At 38.3% G+C, this 21,578-nt stretch overlaps 1 protein-coding gene across 1 annotated transcript in view; it reads left to right on the top strand.

Annotated features, from left to right (window-relative positions):
* Positions 1 to 829: 829 nt before the first annotated feature.
* Positions 830 to 21,578, top strand: part of LOC149211836 (uncharacterized) — a 145,631-nt gene continuing 124,882 nt past the window's right edge. Inside the window, exon 1 of the mRNA XM_089388487.1 lies at positions 830 to 1,194. Coding sequence (XP_089244613.1) covers positions 1,120 to 1,194 — 75 coding nt within the window. The 5' untranslated portion in view covers positions 830 to 1,119. The remainder of the gene's footprint in view (positions 1,195 to 21,578) is intronic.

Here is a 21,578-nt window from a genome sequence, read left to right as displayed (position 1 = left end):
TTATGGCATAGGAAAACATACTATCTTTTAGTTTAGATATATTTATATAGCAACAAAGAGAATCCCAAATACTTCCATTGTGTCTTCATTTCAACAAAGAAGAGGGTTGTATGGCTAATAGACCGAGATAAGGATGACTAAAGAGACACCTTGCTCAATATTGAAATCATGTGTCCAATGATTTAAATACATGAATATTGGTGCTCAAGAATATGATTTTCTCCTAAAAATTAAGTCTTTATCTTCTTATTTTCCAAATAAAAAAGCATAAAACTCATAGCTACAAAAACACTGGATCTAACTTACCCTTAATCAAAACCTACCATTATTTTTTAATCTAAATTGCTATAATTATTAGAGAAAGCCAGATATTAATAAATTAACCTATTAACCCAAAATTTACCAACGCTAACACCATATATCTTCGAGTCAAAATAGAGAAAAAGAGTAACAATTTCCATCCTCCTTATTTAAAAAAAAAGAAAAGGAAATGGATTAAGTCTTCATCAATATCCCGAATACAATGACAAACTTCTAAAATACTATCTCAAAATAAAGACTTAGGAGAGGAATCCATAACCACAACCAATCCCAAAAACACTCATAACGAGGTTTTCTCAACTAGAGGATCTTAACATTTCCATGGAGGGGACGCTCAATAACCACTAAAAAGCAACCACACTCAAGCATAAGATTAACCACGGTCAAGCCAAAAATTAACCATGCTCAAGTCAAAAATTGAATTTATCATGCATTGAATTGTCGTTTAGTAGTTACTATGAGGGGCCATTTGTGATGTGGGATATTACAACTGCAATAGCCTTATTAGACTAAGTTCAAAAACTCATTAAACACTTTTGAATGTAAATTCCTCAAAATAATTAAATTGGAAAAGTCGAGATTGAAGTACTTCCGTGGCTGGAGAAGTTTCAAGAGTACAGGCACCAACGGAACCAAAAAGTTCATTTTCATGGTATATTCCCACTGCGGAAGCAGTTTTCTTCAGGGCCTGTCAAATCCTGTCATGATGGGGATTGGTTTAAGCCACTGCAAGATCGATTAAAGGCTTAAAAGAATTTTTTAAAACCCGAAAAAACATCTAATCTCTGCAGTCCCGCGATGGATAATAGCTCCTTGATCGCGGCATTCAAAGAAGCAACTAAATCTGGATGGTCTCTGCAATCCGATGTCCAGGTAACTCTCCCAATTCCGTAATTTTACTGCCAGTTTTCATATAGATGATTCTCTTTCTAAATATTTTGCCGTGAATTTCGAAAACCATCTTTCGGCCGTTAATGTATAGTTATCCTCCAGCAAACCCTAAATGGCCACTTCACTGTATCATAACTCCATCGTTAAATTTACTCCCACGAAATGACGAGTTTGATATTTTGTGGATTTATGTGGCCGAACACGATTGTACAGCTGCCGGTGCCTACCTCTTACTTTCCAACAGATTCGGAATTTATCTCTTGGTCCAATTTTACCGCTTAAGCACATTGATCGGCACCATTTAACATGTCGAAAACATCTGCAAAATGTAGAATCTGGTTCTTTTGAGTTGGCGAAGCGCATAACTCAAAGTTGAGGTGCACGGGTTTTCATCTGACTTGGGATGTTTTCACCGACAGTAGTTCTTTTACTTTATGACTTCGCTTATAACGGTCCCAGTTCAGATTAACGACTTCCGAAAAATATTTGAATTTCACCGAATCTCCAGTTTTAGTGGGGAATTTAATCGGCCAGACATTTTTCAAAATTGCTAAGAATTTGTTAAGCCGTGTTCTTTTTCTGAGATTAAAAAATCTCGAGAATACAAACCACGCATGTCTATATATGTATAAAACCTTGTCCTTGAGTAGATGTTTTTGCATATTTTCATGGCATATATTTAGTCTCTCTGTCTCAGTCATATGTATCTCTCCCTCTCTCCCTCCTCCCTGAGTCTCTCCTTCCTTCCTCTCTATCACTCTCTCACCCCTTCTATCCCTTGTCTCTCCGGTCCACCCCCCCTCTCTCTATACCTTACCCACGTTCTCTTTCTTTCTCACTTGCTCTCTCCCTTTCTCTACAACTCTCAATCCCTCTCTCTTTTTCTCTTTTTCTTTTCCCATCTTTCCCTCTACATCCCCATCCATCCATCCCTCCCTCACTACTTCTCTCTCTGTTCCCCTCCCTTACCTTCTCTCCCTCCCTCCTCTACCACTCTATCAACCTCCCTCTCTCCCCTCCGCACCTCCCTCCCACTATCTCTCATGTTCTCTTTATCTCCTCCCCTCCCTCCCTTCCACCATCTCTCTCACTCTCTACCCCCCACTCACGTCCCTCTCCCCCTCTATAACATTGTTTCTCTCACCTCTATCTCCTTTCCCCTCCACCACCTCCCTTCGCTCACTTCAACTAACTCTTTCTCTACCTTGTTATGACTAGCAATATTGAATCCTACTGATTCTTTTTTGGGTGATTCATCTCTTGATAAATCTAGCCACCCTACACTTATTTGATTTGGTAGAACCCTAGACTTGTTCTGGAAAACCCTAACTGAAGGGTAAGTTGTTGTGAATGTTTGAAACCCTAAACTAATTAGGGATATTGTGAAATGCTAGTTGAAGTCTTTATTGATGATTTCATGTTTGGGATTTTGGTATGATCGAGAAATCCTAACTTGTTAAGATGGAATGATAAGATCTAAAATCCCAAAACCTTTGAAGTTTCCACATTGGAACCCTAGCTCATTGGGGTTTGGTGGAATGTGTGTTCTACATTGGAACCAAAACTCATTAGGGTTTGGTGGAATGTGTGAGCAAGACCCTATTGTCTTAGAATTGATTTACTTGGCATGTGTGTGTTAATCCTACTATAATCAATATGTTTGTATGTCTAACTCTTATTGATATTTGTGAAGTTGGGTTTGACTATCTCATGACATGAAATGTATTTGAATGGTGATAAAATCTAGGCATATAGAGATATGTCCTTTTGATTGAATCCCTAGCTTGGTCTAGGTCAGATGTATTAATGTTATTGGACATATGATATGCTTATGAATTCCTAGATATGTGTGTTGACCTAGTCATTGATGGTCATGAGTCTTAGGATTTAATGAAGTCCTTGTTTGAGATTCTAGGATGTTGATGTTTGGAAATATAGGGTGTTATCAATGTTTTAAAACTCCGACTCCGGTTCGGAAACTGCTGAGGGTCGGCTCCGACTCAACTCCGACTCAGTATCAACTCGATTGGTTTGATTTCAATGACTCGGTCGTTGTGAAAAATACATTAAATATTTATTTTTTTATAAAAATCGTAATTTTAAAGATTTTCATTCATGTTTCCAAACAAAAAGCTTTAGAATATAGAGAGAAGACAACATATGATCAAAGTAGGCTCATGAATATCCATTATATCAAAATGGCACCCAGTGCACTGTCCAATACAAAGTTCATACTTAGTCACCAATGCCAGGATTCTTTTCTGCCTCAACCTAAGGACAATCACTAGACTACAACAACAATAATACCAATTCTTTGCCCCCAATGAAGTCTCAAAACCCTTGATTTAATTCTGGTCAAGCTCCAGAACAATCAAAGGTAAATGTGTATTTATTAGTCCATTCCCAGAACGTTTGCCTTTTAAAAACATTGTATGGCTCAATGCATTGTTTCAGTTTTCTAATTCATGCCACTAGGATAACCTTGTAATTTTCAAAAGTTTCTCATAGTGATAGATTACTTTAGGGCTATAAATATGCAATAAACAACAACCCAACCATTGATATGTAAGAGGCAGAACAACTTTTAACAAATGTGCTTCAGGATTTTTGTCAAAGAGTCGAGCCGACCGAGTTGTTACCGAGCCAACCGAGTCATTACCGAGTCGGCCGAGTTGTTATCGAGTCGACCGAATCAATGACTGGCTCGGTAACAATTCGGCCAACCGTTTTGTTTCGGCCACCCAGCCGACCAGGCCAGGCATTGGATCGTTCTGACTCGGCCTAGTCGGAGTCGACTCGATCGTTTTTTAAAACAATGGGTGTTATAGCGAGACCCAAGTGGGGTTAAAAGTTGTTTAGTATGTGTGATATAACAATTTGAAATCTATTAGATGATTGTTGAAAAAATGAAAATCTAGGGTTTGGCAGTGAAACCCTAGTAGTGACATTGTCTAGTGTGAAATATAACAATCTGAGATTTATGCATGAAATGATTGTTGAGATTGGAAATCTAAGGATTTTGAATTAAACCTCAGTCAAAGTAAAATCTCTGGAATATGATGATTTGAGATTTATATAAGATTGTTGAATTTGTGAAAATGGAATTCTAGGGTTTTAGAGTTGAACCTTAGTCGAAGTATAAATCTCCGATGAATGTTGATTATATGACAATTTGAGATTTGTGAAGAAATTGTTGAAATTTGAACTTTTGGTTGAGTATGATGATTGCTCGGAAATCTAGGGTTTTCAAGTAACCTTTCAAGTAATCTAGGATTGGTCATGTTAGTGACTGATTGATGGTTGATTGAAAATCTAGGGGTTTGGAACTAACCCTAGTGGAAGCTAGTCAGGTTAATGACTAAGCTGTGATTGACTTTGATTAATTCTTTTGTATGAAATCTAGGATTTGTATGAATCCCTAGTGAGAAGTCTAACACATGTATTTTGGAAGGTTGTTAGATAATTTGTAGATCCATATTTGTGTGAATCGTTTAGGGTTTACTATATGTTGTAGTAAGGTATGTCATACCTTTGGAAGACATATTGAAACCCTAGATGGAATGAGTGTTGTTATGAAATAGTCTAGTGTGTATGACAAAGTCCCTAGTAAGATGTTGAAGAGTATATATTTCTTGTTTATAATTAAGTCTGGGTATATGATATGAATAAATTTTAAATGCTTATGTGTTTTTGATATGGCTAACATCATGCTTTTATAGATTTGGTTGTACTTGTTATCTAAGTTGTGCAGGTACACAATCTTCAACTTGGTGAAGATGCTCGATGTAACAAGCAAGCTGTGCAGGTAGTAGGTACACAATCTTCAACTTGGTGAAGATGTTTGATGTAGCAAGCAAGTTATGCAGGTACACAATCTTCAACTTAGTGAAGATGCTCGATGTGACAAGCACGCTGTGCTGGAGCCTGGTACACAATCTTCAACTTGGTGAAGATGCTCGATGTGACAAGCATGATGAGGATGATAATAACTCTGATGAAATGGTTGGAAGGCACAAAAGATTCTCCTGTGTCGAATAAGAAGAAGCTGATCTCCTAGAGGAAGCATGAATAGAAGAGATCTCCCTAAGATTAAGAGGGAGTCCGGATAAAGAGGTGCTTCCTGGTTGAGAGGGAGTGACAGATAGGGTTCTTTGCTTCATGTGTCATGCACTAGCCCAGGACTAACAACCGTAAGTTTGAGTGAAGGCAATGCATTTTGAAGTGTTGCTGAAAGAAGATAAACAGGATTTGATTGAAGAATATGTTGCTTCATATGAAGTAGGAAGAAAAATGTATGATTGAGGAATCTTTTGTCAAAGATTCGGTTGATAATCCTACTATGGAAAATTGAGAAGCAACATCTGTTGTCAGTAAGACCTCGGAAGTTTGTATTTGATTATGTACATGTGAAATATTGGGGTTGTGTTTGTACAGGTGAATCTCGATGTGACAAGTAAGCTGTGTTGGAGCTTGGTACACAATCTTCAACTTGGTGAAGATGCTCGATGTGACAAGCATGATGAGGATGATAATAACTTTGATGAAATGGTTGGAAGGCACAAAAGATTCTCCTATGTCGAAAAAGAAGAAGTTGATATCCTAGAGGAAGCATGAATAACAGAGATCTCCCTAAGATTAAGAGGAAGTCCGGATAAAGAGGTGCTTCCTGGTTGAGAGGGAGTGACAGATATGGTTCTTGCTTCATGTGTCATGCACTAGCCCAGGACTAACAACTGTAAGTTTGAGTGAAGGCCATGAACAGGAAAAGGAAATTGGAGAATGCATTTTGAAGTGTTGTTAAAAGAAGAAAAACAGGATTTGATTGAAGAATATGTTGCTACATATGAAGTAGGAAGAAAAATGTATGATTGAGGAATCTTCTGTCAAAGATTCGGTTGATAATCCTACTATAGAAATTTGAGAAGCAACATCTGTTGTCTGTAAGACCCCGGAAGTTTGTATTTGATTCTGTACATGTGAAATATTGGGGTTGTGTTTGTACAGGGGAATCTCGATGTGACAAGCAAGTTGTGCTGGAGCCTGTACACAATCTTCAACTTGGTGAAGATGCTCGATGTGACAAGCATGATGAGGATGATAATAACTCTGATGAAATGGTTGGAAGGCACAAAAGATTCTCCTATGTTGAAAAAGAAGAAGTTGATATCCTAGAGGAAGCATGAATAACAGAGATCTCCCTAAGATTAAGAGGGAGTCCGGATAAAGAGGTGCTTCCTGGTTGAGAGGGAGTGACAGATATGGTTCTCTGCTTCATGTGTCATGCACTAGCCCAGGACTAACAACTGTAAGTTTGAGTGAAGGCCATGAACAGGAAAAGGAAATTGGAGAATGCATTTTGAAGTGTTGTTAAAAGAAGAAAAACAGGATTTGATTGAAGAATATGTTGCTACATATGAAGTAGGAAGAAAAATGTATGATTGAGGAATCTTCTGTCAAAGATTCGGTTGATAATCCTACTATGGAAATTTGAGAAGCAACATCTGTTGTCTGTAAGACCCTGGAAGTTTGTATTTGATTATGTACATGTGAAATATTGGGGTTGTGTTTGTATAGGGGAATCTCGATGTGACAAGCAAGCTGTGCTGGAGCCTGTACACAATCTTCAACTTGGTGAAGATGCTCGATGTGACAAGCATGATGAGGATGATAATAACTCTGATGAAATGGTTGGAAGGCACAAAAGATTCTCCTATGTTGAAAAAGAAGAAGCTGATCTCCCAGAGGAAGCATGAATTGAAGAGATCTCCCTAGGATTAAGAGCGAGTCCAGATAAAGAGGTGCTTCCTAGTTGAGAGGGAGTGACAAATATGGTTCTCTGCTTCATGTGTGTTATGAAACCAGCTCAAGAAAAGATAGATCAACGCCTTAGAATTCAGCCTCTTCGAGGGGGCAACCTCCTTTACATTACATAAATGAACAATTCTTGGAGATTCAAATGACAAAACCTCCTTTCTATATATAGGAGTCTAAGGAGTCACAATATAATCCAGCCGACCTAACAATAATAATATAAAGCCACAAAAATAACAATAGAGGGATTCTATGGGGCACAGTAATAACAATATGGGGGCAATAGGGGCACAACAATATTAATAAGGGGTATAAATACAATAGTAATGGGGTAATCACTAGTATTATAGGGACCCAACATGCCCCTCTCCTTCAAAAAAGTGTTGTCCTCAACGCTTGAGTAGTTCTGGATACTTCTGCATAAAATTCTCATCCTCCCATGTGGAATCTTCAGCGGATAAGTTCTTCCACTTGATAAGATACTCTGAAATTGATCGATTTCGTAGCTGTCGAGTTCTTGTTTCTGTGACTGCTTCCGGTTCCAATATAATTTTTCCTTCCTCGTCAAGTTCTGGCAATATTGTTTGAACTGGGAGCTTGTCGCCTATAACCTTCTTTAAACATGAAACATGGAAAACTGGGTGCAATCGAGAAGCTGCAGGAAGCTCCAATTTGTATGCCATAGTACCAATCTTTTGCAACACCTTGTACGGACCATAATACTTTGGTGATAATTTATTATCCTTCTTAGCTTGCTTGAGGGACATTTGCTTATATGGTTGTAGCCGTAGGAATACCCAATCACCTACATCAAAACTTCTTTCACTGCGATGTTGATCTGCCTGTTGTTTCATTCTATTCTGTGCCAACACGAGGTTATCCTTTAAGAGTTGGAGGACTTGTTGTTGATGTTCGATGTGATGTTCCACTGCCTGAACCTTAGAATTTTCTCTTAAATATGATGTGATGGATGGTGGTTGATACCCATAAAGTGCCATAAATGGGGTCATTTTTGTTGCTGTATGGAAGGAAGTGTTATACCACCATTCAGCCAGAGGCAACCATTTGACCCATTGTGTCTGTTTATCAGATACAAAGCAACGAAGATATCCTTCCAAACATTTGTTTACTATCTCAGTTTGCCCATCAGATTGAGGATGATAAGATGAGCTATGAGCTAACTGAGTACCAAGACAAGAAAATAATTCTGTCCAAAAATTTCCAGTGAAAATGGGATCTCTGTCACTTACAATAATCTTTGGGTTTCCATGTAGCTTTTGAATTGTTTCCATAAATGCAGTAGAAACTGTACTGGCTTTAAATGGATGTGATAATGCACAAAAGTGTGCATACTTGGTAAGTCTGTCAACTACCACCATGATGACACTCTTTCCCTCAGACTTGGGTAAACCTGTGATAAAATCCATTGAAACCTCCTCCCAACGTTGGCTTGGAATGGATAAAGGTTGTAATAGACCCGGTGTCTTAATTGTTTCAACTTTATTTTGTTGGCAAACCAAACATTCCGCCACAAACTTTTGAATATCTGATTTAAGGCCATCCCAAAAAAATTCCTTCTTAACCCTGTGGTAAGTTTTTAAAAATCCTGAGTGCCCTCCTAAGGGAGAAGTGTGCAATTCCATAAGAATCTTTTGTTTTAGCTGGGAATTCTTACAGAGGTATAAGCGATCTTTGTACCATAACGAATCATTTTGCCAGCTAAATGTATCAGACGTACTGGAATCTTGTTGTAACTTTCGAATAAGTGCCCACACTTCTTCGTCATTCTTCCATTCCTCCCTTGCTTCGTTTATCCAATCTGGTTGGATAATAGAAATGGCGCACAACAATGCTTCCACATCCTCATCCTTTCTTGAGAGTGCATCTGCCACCACATTTTGCTTCCCTTTTTTGTAGATGATTTCAAAGTCATAACCCAACATCTTTGTGACCCACTTTTGTTGCTCTTCAGAGGATAATCTTTGTTCTAAAAAGTATTTAAGGCTATCATGATCCGTTTTTACCTTGAAGTGTCTTCCCATTAGGTAGGGTCGCCATTTCTTAAGTGCATGGAGTATTGCCAACATTTCCTTCTCATAAATAGCTTTGCTTAAAAACTTTCCCTTGATTGGACGACTTTCAAAAGCAATGGGTCTTTCATCTTGCATTAGAACAGCACCAATTCCATTTCCTGAAGCATCACATTCCACAATAAAGGTTTTTGTGAAGTCCGGTGTAGCTAAGACCGGTGCTTGGCACATTGCCTCTTTAAGATGTTCAAAGGCCTTTGTTGCTTCTGGAGTCCATGAAAATGCATCTTTCTTCAATAATGTTGTTAGAGGTGCTGCTATTCTCCCATAATTCTTAACAAACTTGCGATAATACCCTGTCAACCCGAGAAATCCTCGCAGATGCTTTATGGATGTGGGGATTTTCCATTCCTTAATGGCTTTAATTTTGCTAGGGTCTACCTTAACTCCTTCATGAGATACAATATGACCCAGATATTCCACCTCCTGGACTCCAAAGAAACATTTGGATCTTTTTGCATATAATTGTTTCTCCTCCAATAGTTGTAGCACCCTGTCAACATGTTCAACATGATCCTTCCAAGACTTGCTGTAGATTAGTATATCATCAAAAAATACTAACACAAATTTTCTAAGGAATGGTTTGAAAATTGAATTCATCAAACCTTGAAATGTTGAAGGTGCATTGGTAAGGCCAAAAGGCATGACCAAAAATTCATAATGACCCTCATGAGTTCTAAATGCTGTTTTCGGAATGTCTTCAATCTTCATTCTGATTTGATGATATCCTGAACGAAGATCCAACTTGGTGAAGTAAATTGATCCATGCAATTCATCCAGTAATTCATCAATGACAGGAATGGGGAACTTATCTTTAATAGTGAGCTTGTTGAGCTCCCTATAATCTGGACACATGCGCCATGATCCATCCTTCTTGTGCACCAATACTACTGGAGCAGAGAAAGAACTTTGACTCGGTTGAATTATACCAGCCTCTAGCATTTCTGCAACCATACGTTCAATTTCACTCTTTTGGACATAGGGATATCTGTACGGCCTGATGTTTGGAGGAACACTTCCTGGAATCAGATGAATAGCATGATCATGATCACGCATAGGTGGGAGACCTTTGGGAGTCTCAAATACCTTGGAATGATTGTCCAGGACTTTTTGGAGATCTGGAGAAATAGATGATTCCGATGTGGAAACATCTAGCGAACATAATTGTGCAATTACACCTCTTTGCTCCTTTTTTAGAAGCTTTGTCATACCATTAGAGCTGATTATCTTTCCTGGTTTCCCTGCAATACCCCTTAATTCAACTTCCTTTCCTTCCGTAGAAAATTTGATGAAAAGTTCTTGAAAATTAAAAGCTATTGTACCCAAGGATTGTAGCCATTGGACTCCTAGTACAACATCAGCACCTCCCATTGGAATGGAAAGCATTGGGCTAGTCAATACATATTCTCCCATGGATAGCTTGATATTATGGCACTTTCCAGAGCAATTTATTGTTCCTCCATTTGCAATCATCACTTGACACTCTGGTGCTGGATATAGGAAGCAATTCAATTCTTTTGCTACCTTACAATGAATAAAATTGTGGGTGCTTCCTGAATCAATCAACACTATTACCTTTTTCTTCTTGATTTGTCCTTCTATCTTGATGGTTTGAGGAGTGGTAATTCCTGCCAATGCATTACAAGATATGGTCGGATTTATTTGTTCTTCATCTAGGCTTTGTTCCTGGAGTATATCCTCTTCTTTTGACCTTTCTTGCTCCTTTTCTTCTTCCTCTTCACAATCTATGTAGAATAATTTCTTCTCAGCACACTTATGACCTTTAGTGTATTTGCTATCACAACTGTAACAAAGCCCTTTTGCTCTTTTTTCTTCCAATTGTTGTGGTGTCAACCTTATAGGTTGTGGAAGACTAGGGGCAACAACACTTCCGTCTTTATAGTTGTGAGTGGTATGCTTCCTGGTTGCCATAATTTTGCTTTCCATTTTTCTTGCTAACCTGAATGCCTTCTCTAATGAATCAGGTTCCCAAAGGCGAACATCATGTTGGATATTATCCTTTAAAGACCCTATGAACACATCAATCCTATGCTCCTCTGGAATATCTTTTACCCTTATGTTCAATTTTTGGAACTCCTCAATGTGCTCCATTATTGAACCCTTTTGTTTGAGACTTATCAATTGGCTAAAAAAAGTGTTGCTTTTTGTATCCTCATAATGTGCTATCAATTCTTCCGTAAAAATTGCCCAAGTGATAAATTGTTTACGAGAGCAAAGCCATTGATACCATACAAACTGATTTGGTTCCAAATATAAAGTTGCCATACGTACCTTTTGTGTGTTTTGCACATTATTGAGATCGAAGAATTGCTCCATCTGTAATATCCATGTGGCGGGATCCTTGCCATCAAACTTCCTCATATCGATTTTTGGAATATGGTGAGTCTTCGATCCAACATTAGAGTCTATGGAATCATGATTAACATTTCTTTTGTTCTCATCATGAGTTTCCTTTAGTACCCTTTCACCATTAGTGACCATTTCTTGTAGCAACTTATTCATATTTATCTTCAATTCTTCCATCTTATCATCCATGCCATCAATTTTAGCGTCCATGCCATTCACCTTAGCTTCCATGCCATCCATCTTAGCTTCTACACCTTTCTTTAAACCATCCATCTTAGCTTCTACATCTTTCCTTAAACCATCCATTTTAGATTCTGTTGCTTTTTGTGCAAGTGACACTTGTTGCACTTGTTCTTGTAATTTTGATATATCATGTAGCATTTCTTCTTCTTCTTCATGAGTCATGCTAGAGCTTTCAGGTTCCTTACTAGGTGTTTGCATTTTCTTTCCTCGGGGCATCAGTTACCGATAATAATGCTCTACTATGCCCTTTGAATTCCTTCAAAATAAATTTTCAAACCAAGCTTAAGCAAAAATTTAAGAAAATCTACACACCTTTTTTCACTTTATAGAAGCCTGATATTGAATCTGATGTATCTCTGTAATTTCGGATCATCTAGTTCTGAAATTGCGACCTGTAGTAGCCTTCTGCGTCCTCTTTCCAATGCCACAAGTCTGACCCAAATTGGATTCTCCAAGGAAGAGTTATGTGAAATCTCCCACAGTGACTTGCTTTTAGACTAGTTCAGTAGAGCGAACTTGTACGACGTGCCACGAGTCACTGTTTCAACCTTTGGATCTGAAACACGCATACAAGAAACTACAGTCCGTCCTCTTTCTGTACCTTCTTACGAAATTTCAATCCGATCCCCAGAGAGAGTTATGACGATTTTCCCCAGGTCACCTGTTTTGAATGTAATTCAGGAGTCTGCAAAAAGACCAACTTCCTCAGATCATATCTCCGCAAATATCGCGCAAAAAGCTCTGAAATTCGGACCCAAGGTTCAGCGTGATTTCTTCTCAAATGGGTTTTTTTTGCGACTTCTGAAACGTCACAGAAAAAAAGTTATAGTGAAAATGCCACGATGACCTGTTTGGAGCAGCGAAACCCTAGAATCCAAAGCTCTGATACCAAATGTTATGAAACCAGCTCAAGAAAAGATAGAAAAGATAGATCAACGCCTTAGAATTCAGCCTCTTCGAGGGGGAAACCTCCTTTACATTACATAAATGAACAATTCTTGGATGATTCAAATGACAAAACCTCCTTTCTATATATAGGAGTCTAAGGAGTCACAATATAATCCAGCCGACCTAACAATAATAATATAAAGCCACAAAAATAACAATAGAGGGATTCTATGGGGCACAGTAATAATAATATGGGGGCAATAGGGGCACAACAATATTAATAAGGGGTATAAATACAATAGTAATGGGGTAATCACTAGTATTATAGGGACCCAACAATGTGTCATGCACTAGCCCAGGACTAACAACCTTAAGTCTGAGTGAAGGCCATGAGCAGGAAAAGGAAATTGGAGAATGCATTTTGAAGTGTTCCTGAAAGAAGAAAAGCAGGATTCGATTGAAGAATATGTTGCTGCATATGAAGTAGGAAGAAAAATGTATGATTGAGGAATCTTTTGTCAAATATTTGGTTGATAATCCTACTATGGAAAATTGAGAAGCAACATCTGTTGTCTGTAAGACCCCGAAAGTTTGTATTTGATTATGTACATGTGAAAGATTGGGGTTATGTTTGTACAGGTGAATCTCTCGAAGGATTTGATAGCATGCTGGTTACCAATCAATTTGATTGGGAGAGATTGGTTATTCTTGATCTCCTGGATCAAAGGGTGTTGAGGCTTTGCGAGTGAAGCATTGCCTGAGAAGACATCTGGTTGGCACTTAGTGCTGATGTCTGGGTCCCGAAGTTGGAAATGTGGTGGTTATTATTGAGCTCTGTTTTAGAAACACACTTGGATTTTTGGGTTGGTGGTTAGCAAGTAAGCTTGATGCTACCTAGAGAGTTTTGAAAGCTTGAGTCCACCTTAGTCCCACCTGGATAGATTGCCTTGGTTAGGAATCTAGTCCGTGGCATTGTGGTGCCTAAACTGTTGAGTGACTAGTTGGATAGATTGCTCAGGTCAGGAATCTAATCCATGGCATTGCGGTGACTAAATTATTGAGTGATTGGTTGGATAGATTGCCTTGGTCAGGAATCTAGTCCATGGTATTGCGGTGCCTCAAAGTTCTTCATGGTTCATATAGTTTGAGACCTTCCATTGTATATGTACATTATGAATACTTCCCTAGTTAAGAGGCAGTGATGGAAAAAGTAACTATGTTCAGTCTCAATAATGTACTTGAGTCATTATGTAATGTTCTTGTCAAAAAAATAAAGAAAAAAATTACTATTATTACTATTGTGACTTATTAAAGCATGGGTTACATGCTTGGGTCACCATGGGGACTTCTAGGATTTATTCCGAGTCTACAGAATTATTGTACATTCAAAGAGACCCTTCTTGGGCTTTTGAATCATGTAAAAAGGTTAAGTATCGAGTCAAATATGAATTATGTAATCTCCACACCATGTTGGCCTAAGAGAAGATCAAGTCAGCCTAAGGACCCATTCGACCCCACAAGAAGCTTATAAAAGGAAGGATTTCAAATTCATTTGGTGCATCACTTCTCATTCTCTCTCTTGTGGGTAGAAGTGCGAAAATTTGTTTGTTGGGCAGAAGTGCGAAGTAGGAAGTTGGGAAAGTCTGTTACCGGGAAGCCGAAGTGAATGCGAGTTTGAGGGAGTCTAAGGAGTCAAGGAAAATCGAAATTTTGGTGGTGGTCTCTCTCTGTTTCGTGCTCTAGATTGGGAGAATGAAGTCTCCCAAGTTGGACTGCTGCCAGAAGCTGTTAGCTGCTGCAAGTTGTTGCATAGTCGAAGTTGCTGGGAAGAGATCAATCTTCTGGAGGTTGACTTGGTGTGGAGGGAAGGTCTGGTCAAGGTCTAGGGTGAAGAGTCTCAAAGAATACTATTGAAAGGAAGAATTACTTTGACTGGGTTGTCCCCTTGAGGGGGGGTTTTGCCCCGGCATGTGCCTACATCTTGTGTTCATTGTTTTATGTGCTACTGCTTTTGGTAATTGCTTGATGAACTAAAGAAAGAAGATATAAATAATCGTAATAATAAGTAACATCACAAGTAATTATCAAGTTCGAGAAAATCTTCACTGCCTTTCTGATTTTCCAACACTTCAGACCTGAGTTTATTCCAACTCACTTGCATACATTTAAATATATAGATGGCTTAAAACATAGTTTATTTGAAATTCAGTTTTACATTTCCTAATGTAATAGTCCTTTTATAATCCCTATATTGATAACTAAAGTGTTCAATCACCACAAGTGGTTTTAAATTTATATGTTTAAACATTTTTCTTGGGATACTATTCACACATGCTTCAGACCTGAGTTTATTCCAACTCACTTGCATACATTTAAATATATATATATGGCTTAAAGCATAGTTTATTTAAAATTCGGTTTTCCATTTCCTAATATAATAGTTCTTTTATAATCCCTATATTTATAACTAAAGTGTTCAATCAGCAGTAGGAAACCCTAAAAAGCTGAACATTTTAATCACAATTTTTGTTAAAATCTTATTAAATTCTACCCTTGATTTTGGTTCTAAGAAAGAGGTCCTATAGACAAGACTGGTCAAAAAGTATATTAAGAATGAAAATGAAAACAAAAACTAAACAGTTAGGTGCCCATTTTTTAGCGTGGTTTGATGATGACAAGTGCGTTGGCCACTGAGATCACTCTATTTAGCCCCAGTTATTAGTGTCACGGGAGTCTGGCACCATATGGACTGTAAAGATGATACTCCAATCTCTGCATCCAAACTTCCAAAGAGAAGACATCTTCTACATGTACAGCTATTGGTTAATATTTACTGTTTGGAGCCAAGGACCAAAACATTCAAATAAATGCAGGAATGATGCCCATATATGACGTAAGTATTTCCACGAAAACTCAGTATCATTTAGCTTTTAGAAACCTAGTGTTTTTTTTTGATTGAAATGTTGTCAATGAACTCCAACAGGAGACATGTGAGATATCACAATATGGTAGGAGCATCTCACAAATTATGAAAGCACCACTTCGGCTTAGTATCTGTGCATGGGGGATATTTATCTTGCCAATGTCACCTGGAACTTGTACCTGACTCAATCTGCAGTAAATAGTACTTTTGTAGAGGTGGACCAGGCTACCACCCCACTAGAAGAAAACATGTCAGTTGGGGAGTAAAACCCTGCTGGGGGCAAAAACAACATCACACTTTCACTGACCAGGGAAGCCCCTGTCGGAAAGAAACATAATTTTGCAAATGAAAGGGAATGCATTGTTTTTTTTGTGAATTTGATCTGTATATATATTAATTCTTATATCAAGGAATGGGATCTCTAGTTTCTTTGTAGAGACCAGAATGTTTTTTTCAAGACTCCAGTCATTCATTTTTTTCTTAGCTGGAAGTAGTTGTGGTATGATTGACCTTGTGAACAACAGTGGATTTGGAAAGCTTGATAAGACTGGATGCCAAGAAATTATTGTAGTCTTAGCTATCCCGCCTTTGACTTCATTGTAGTTACTGCCTGGGATGCATCTTAATCAAGAGGCATTTGATTGCTAATTACTATTGAAATCACTTCAATTTCTATTTTCCCATGCATCTATTTTTCATTTCAAGCTTTTGAGTGTTGAGATGTGTGGTCGTCATTAACCTTCTCACTTTGGTTGACCATGTTTTTGAGTTGGTTATCCAGACACCAACTTTCACTTGTATTTTAGTGGCCTATGTTTTATATCTTGTCCATGGCCAGTATTTTTGAGGAGTTGGGTATTTATAAGTCCACTCTAATCTTATATTTGAGCTTCCTTTCTGGCCGCACTCTCTTAGGTGCATATGTTGGGTTTTAAGTATGTACACAACCACACCATTTGATTTCTCTCAGTTGTGTTCAAGCTCTCAGATTATATTCAAAATTTTAAGCTTTCTTCTCAACTATGCTTTATCAGGTGTATCTGTGTTGGGGATTTACGCAACTGCTCCTTTGTTGTGTTTGAGCATTCCTAGTTGTGTTCGATTTCTCTTAGATATATGGAGTTGGCTCTTCCTGCTATCTTTTCAGCTACCACTGATATTATTAGAGGCATCTACTTCCATATCTTCTCTCTTATTGGATGTTCCTTCCGACATTTGGATAGATTAGTGGCTCTGTTCTTCTAGTAGATGTGTGGCATGGCTGGGGTATATCTTCCATCCCTTGTCCATTTGATCAATAGGGTAGTGATAGTGTTTTCAAGCAGATGAGCAGTTTTGGTGGCAGCCTTCTTTCAGCGAATGAACAATTTAATGATCACTTTCCTTCATGGGTTGAGTAGATCAGAATTAATTTTTATACACGATGTTTCTTCTAGCATTTCTTTTTCACATGGTAGTTTATTATTGTAGTCCCCTAGATGATGAGCAGTTTGGTGATGATATTCTTCTAGTATTTTTTTTAGTTAGCTAGACCCATAGGGTTTTGGACCAATGACCTTCACACAATGGGTGCCTTAACAATGCAATCTATCACCAACTGCTCTACACCCCATGGGCTTTTTCTAGTAGTTTATTGGGTCCCCTTTTGCATTGAGCTAGGTCATGACAAATCCATTCCTTCCAACTATGGGCATCTCTTCATTGAGTTGGGTATGCTGACTCACTTTATGCCCTCTCCCTTTTGTATATATGGTTCTCTCCATCACTTCTTTATCATAGGGACAGATCAAAGTTCATATTCCATTAGATGATAAGTAGTTCAATGGTGGCAGTTCATGAGGACTTGAGTATTTCTGTGTTGATAATGGTTGGGCATTCATAAGCCCTTTGACATTTGTATTGAGTCGGGTCCTTACAAACCCCTTGCGTCTTATCACAAATATGATTCTTCCTCTATTGAGTTGGGTATGCCCTCTCCCTTGTGGTTACTTGACAATATGGATAAGCACCTAAGCTGCATGAAACTTGGAAACAGGTATGGAATTTGGAAATGGGAATGCTTAGAATGTGACCTCCTCCCCCCACTCGTCCTTTAAAAAAAAGAAAGAAAAGGGCTACATTGAGGAAAATTTAATACTGTATATATATATATATATATATATAGAGAGAGAGAGAGAGAGAGAGAGAGAGAGAGAGAGAGCTTATTATATATAACACATTATCTTGTAGGGGATAAGAATGATACACATAAATGGTATTTACTATTTAGTGGAAACCCCATGTCTATATTAACTCCCACAAATGTTTACATTATTAAAAACACAAAAGCAACATATATAGATGAGGCAATCCATCCAAAATCAACCTTTATATATGAGACTATATATACCAAAATAAAACATAAGCCAAATCCTAATACATATCCATACCATCTTCATCCTCATCAACAAAATAGAGTATTATTCTTGTTCAATAGAATTTGAATGTGGATTGGAAGAGGATGGAACTCCACTTCCACTTGCATCACGCTCAATCTTAAAAGTAGTAAGAGATGGTTTCAAGTCTGAGGATTTTGGATCCACATCCCAATCTTTATGAGGTCCACTTGTATATTTTTCACCCCTACTAGACATAAGGTGTAGGTTCGAATGTGCATATACAAGATAATCAACCTTATTTGATCCCAAATTGTTGTGCTTCACGAAATGAATGAAACCATTGGTGCTTCAATTCCTTCCTAATTATGAAGAGATTACCACTTGTAAGAGAATGTGAGTGGCAAGGTTTTGCAAATCTACACCATTTTCCCCATAATAAGTCCACCATTTAACTAGGTCCATGGTCTTCCTCTCATCCAGAGATAATATGTTTGAAAAGTCTTCCAATCCAACAAAAAAACAAGCAATTTTTTCTCTCATGTTAGTTTGTATAGAAGTTGGAAACAACCTCCGAAAAGATTTTTCTTCAATCCATTGGTCACCTCCCTTTCGTTATGCAGGGTCTTCATCTTCCCATTGCTTTGAGAAATGAGGATTTCAGATTTTTTTTTTTGGATTCAAAAGCACGTGGCAAAGAGTGCAATGGGATGTTGGATCCATTCTACCATTGAACAATGATGGACTCACAAACTCTATAAGATTGACATCAACAATAAGAAGAGAGGGAGCCTTTTATGAAATAATTTCTATGAATTTCTCAACTATGGTATCCATGGGGTCATAAAGCTCTTCAAAGAAATTTTTTCTTGTCTCTACCTGTTGGAGAAGCTCAAATGTAGGGAATGTGAACTTAAGGAATAGAGTTATCTTGCTCCACCAATCCTCATCAATCAACAACCTATGCCCCATACCTCCCCACTTTCATTCTAGGCATCTTTAGTCAGCCGAAGTCATACCCACCTCACTAGTGTAGTTTTGACCTCAAATAAGGTGGTGCAACATGATGGAGTTTGAGGCATATCTTTTCTCAACAACTCTAATTTGGAGTGTTCTTAGTGTATTGCTTAAAAGTTAATATTGGTGGTGGTTGGTGATGAATTTTTTGATGCCCCTAGTTTATCCTATCTCGTGATCTCCTTAATCCATGGAGTTTTGGCCTCAAACTCTTCCAACATAATTTTAATTATGGGAAATGCAAGGATTCCAAAAGCTATGATTATATCTAAATTTAACAATCAAGTCAACAATTTTGTAAAAATGTGCATTGGTTGGGCCTACATGCTGAATAACAACAATTAATATTTCAACAATGAAATTGCTATCTTTAACCTCACTTGAACATTCTCCTGCTTTCAAGAACATTGCTTCTTTTGGTGGTTGCACTGAGATTGATTGATGGCCTATGCATTGTATTAATCTATGAGCTACTCCATGAGCAATGAATTGGTCTTAAAACATCTTTAAGAAGTTGCCTCTCTTTCTTGATCAAAATTGTTTGAACCTTTTTTGTAGTTTGGTCCCTTGAGACTTCGAGCGGCTATGTTAATTTCCCTCACTAGTCCTTCCAATAGGGAGATCGAACCACATCAAAAGGGTTACCACAAATGTAGATAACTCTTTCCACTCTTGTCTTGGCTTCTTTCTTGTCTTGAACATTTAATATTTTCACCAGTTTGCTCTATTGATGTGTGGTTGGGGCTTTTGATGACCCTTTTCAACTTGTGCCGCCATAATATTCCTAATGGAAAAATTAATAGTAATACCAAAACATTGTACAACGAATAGTGAAATAAATAAAGGACACAACCACAAATTAGAACACTAGAGATACTAGCCAAATATTCTGAGCCATTTTATTAATGAACAGGGAACGTGTACATAAAATGCACTGAAATGATAGAACTTGGGCTTTCCAAGCTAGCTATGCAAAATGCAGGTGATATATCTCAGACCTAGATGAGGAACGATCCAGGACAAGAAATGCGCATTGCTCTAAAATAATTTGTTGTTGGTTTCTGGCTCAAATAATGATCTCAGGGTCAAATACTCCTTAGAATGCTTTGAAAATTTAGCCCTGGACTCCTCTTCCAAAACCCACAAAAACCAGAAGGGGTTTAACTCCACTCCAAGCAGCAAGGAAGCCCTCCAACAAGTGCATCGGACCCAAACAATCAACTGTGTGCGCCCTACAAGAAATTTGCTTGTTGGAAATACTTCTAAACTCTTGGTCCAAAAAACTCCTTCCAATTAGAAAATTAGCCTCCAAAGGCCTCACTCCTTGAAGACTTAGCTCCCTTAACAACTCTACTCCAAGGCCTGTGCAACCTTTGCTCAAGTGGTGTTGAGAAATGAATGCTTATAGGAAATAGGGTTTGATTCCTCTTTCTTGATAATTACTTGTGAATTATGTTGGCTTCTTTTACTTCTTTATTAGTTATCTTTCATCAAGTAGTTACTAAATTATGTGTATATGAAGAACACAAGAACTTGAGACACAAGATGTAGGCGCCTAGCCAGGGCAAAACCCCTACAAGGGGAAAATCCAGTCAAACTCTTCCTTCAGTAGATTCAAATCGAGATGAGACTTATGAACTTCGTAGACCTAGTCAAAGACCTTCTCCAACCACCAAGTCAGCCCTTCCCTGTCAAAGTCTCCAAGTGACAATTCCCCAACAACATCTCCAGTCCAGAATTTCGGTTCTGAGCAGCAGAACTTTGACCCCTAGCAACAAAATTTCAGACCTGCAATAGACACAAAATTTCGGCCCTAGCAACAGAATTTCAGACTTGTAGTAGACACAAAATTTCGGCACCAACAACTGCCCAGAAACTTCACATGTGTGAGAGATAGATAGCCCAGAAACTCAAATTAGGTCTTCCCAACAAATTTCATCCTTCTCCAGCTACATCATTATCTTTTCTGCCTCTCTTCCTCGAAGATCAAACTTGTTGAGTGAATGCTCCAAATAGGTTGAATTTCCTCTCTTTATATAGCCTTTTTGCTGGGTCAAATTGCTCTAATGTAGGTTGACTTCATGGGGATAGGGCCGACTTGGTGTGGAGGTGACAAATAACCTTTTTGACTAAAAAGTAATTATTTTTACATGATATTGTTGGCATTATGATTCAGGTGTTGTCCTTGATGGCAAACCCATTCAGGTGATAAATCAAGAAGGACGCAGGAAATATGTTCAGCAAGTGCGTCCCCGCAGGTATACCATACAGAACCCGCGTCCAGGGACGCAGGCCAGCCGTTCAGGAGGTGCGTCCGCCCAGTGCACACATTTCAAGGCAGAGAAAAGCACGTGGGGGTTTCTTGTGTGGTATCTAGCCGACGGTTTTGTGTTTCTATGGTGTCGGCTCGTGGTTTTGTTCCATGTTTTGGGGAGAAGCTTGCCTATATAAAGCAAAGGAGTTCATTTGGATTAGGCACCATCTTGGTTGAATATCTTTTGGTGAGATCTAGTCCAGATCTATGAAGGCGAATCTTCTAATGGACTGTGATCTCTATGGCGCATGATCAGATCTGTGGATCTGAGTGTTTGGGTTGGTTCTGAAGTCCTCATATCTTTTATATCTGAAGGGACGCAGGTTCAGTGAAGGGAA

Source organism: Pinus tabuliformis, chromosome 1_1 (genome assembly GCF_031772625.1).
Source record: "Pinus tabuliformis cultivar Carrire ecotype Pingquan chromosome 1_1, CPIR1, whole genome shotgun sequence".
Lineage (NCBI taxonomy): Eukaryota > Viridiplantae > Streptophyta > Pinopsida > Pinales > Pinaceae > Pinus > Pinus tabuliformis.
This window is presented reverse-complemented; position numbering and strand designations above follow the sequence as displayed.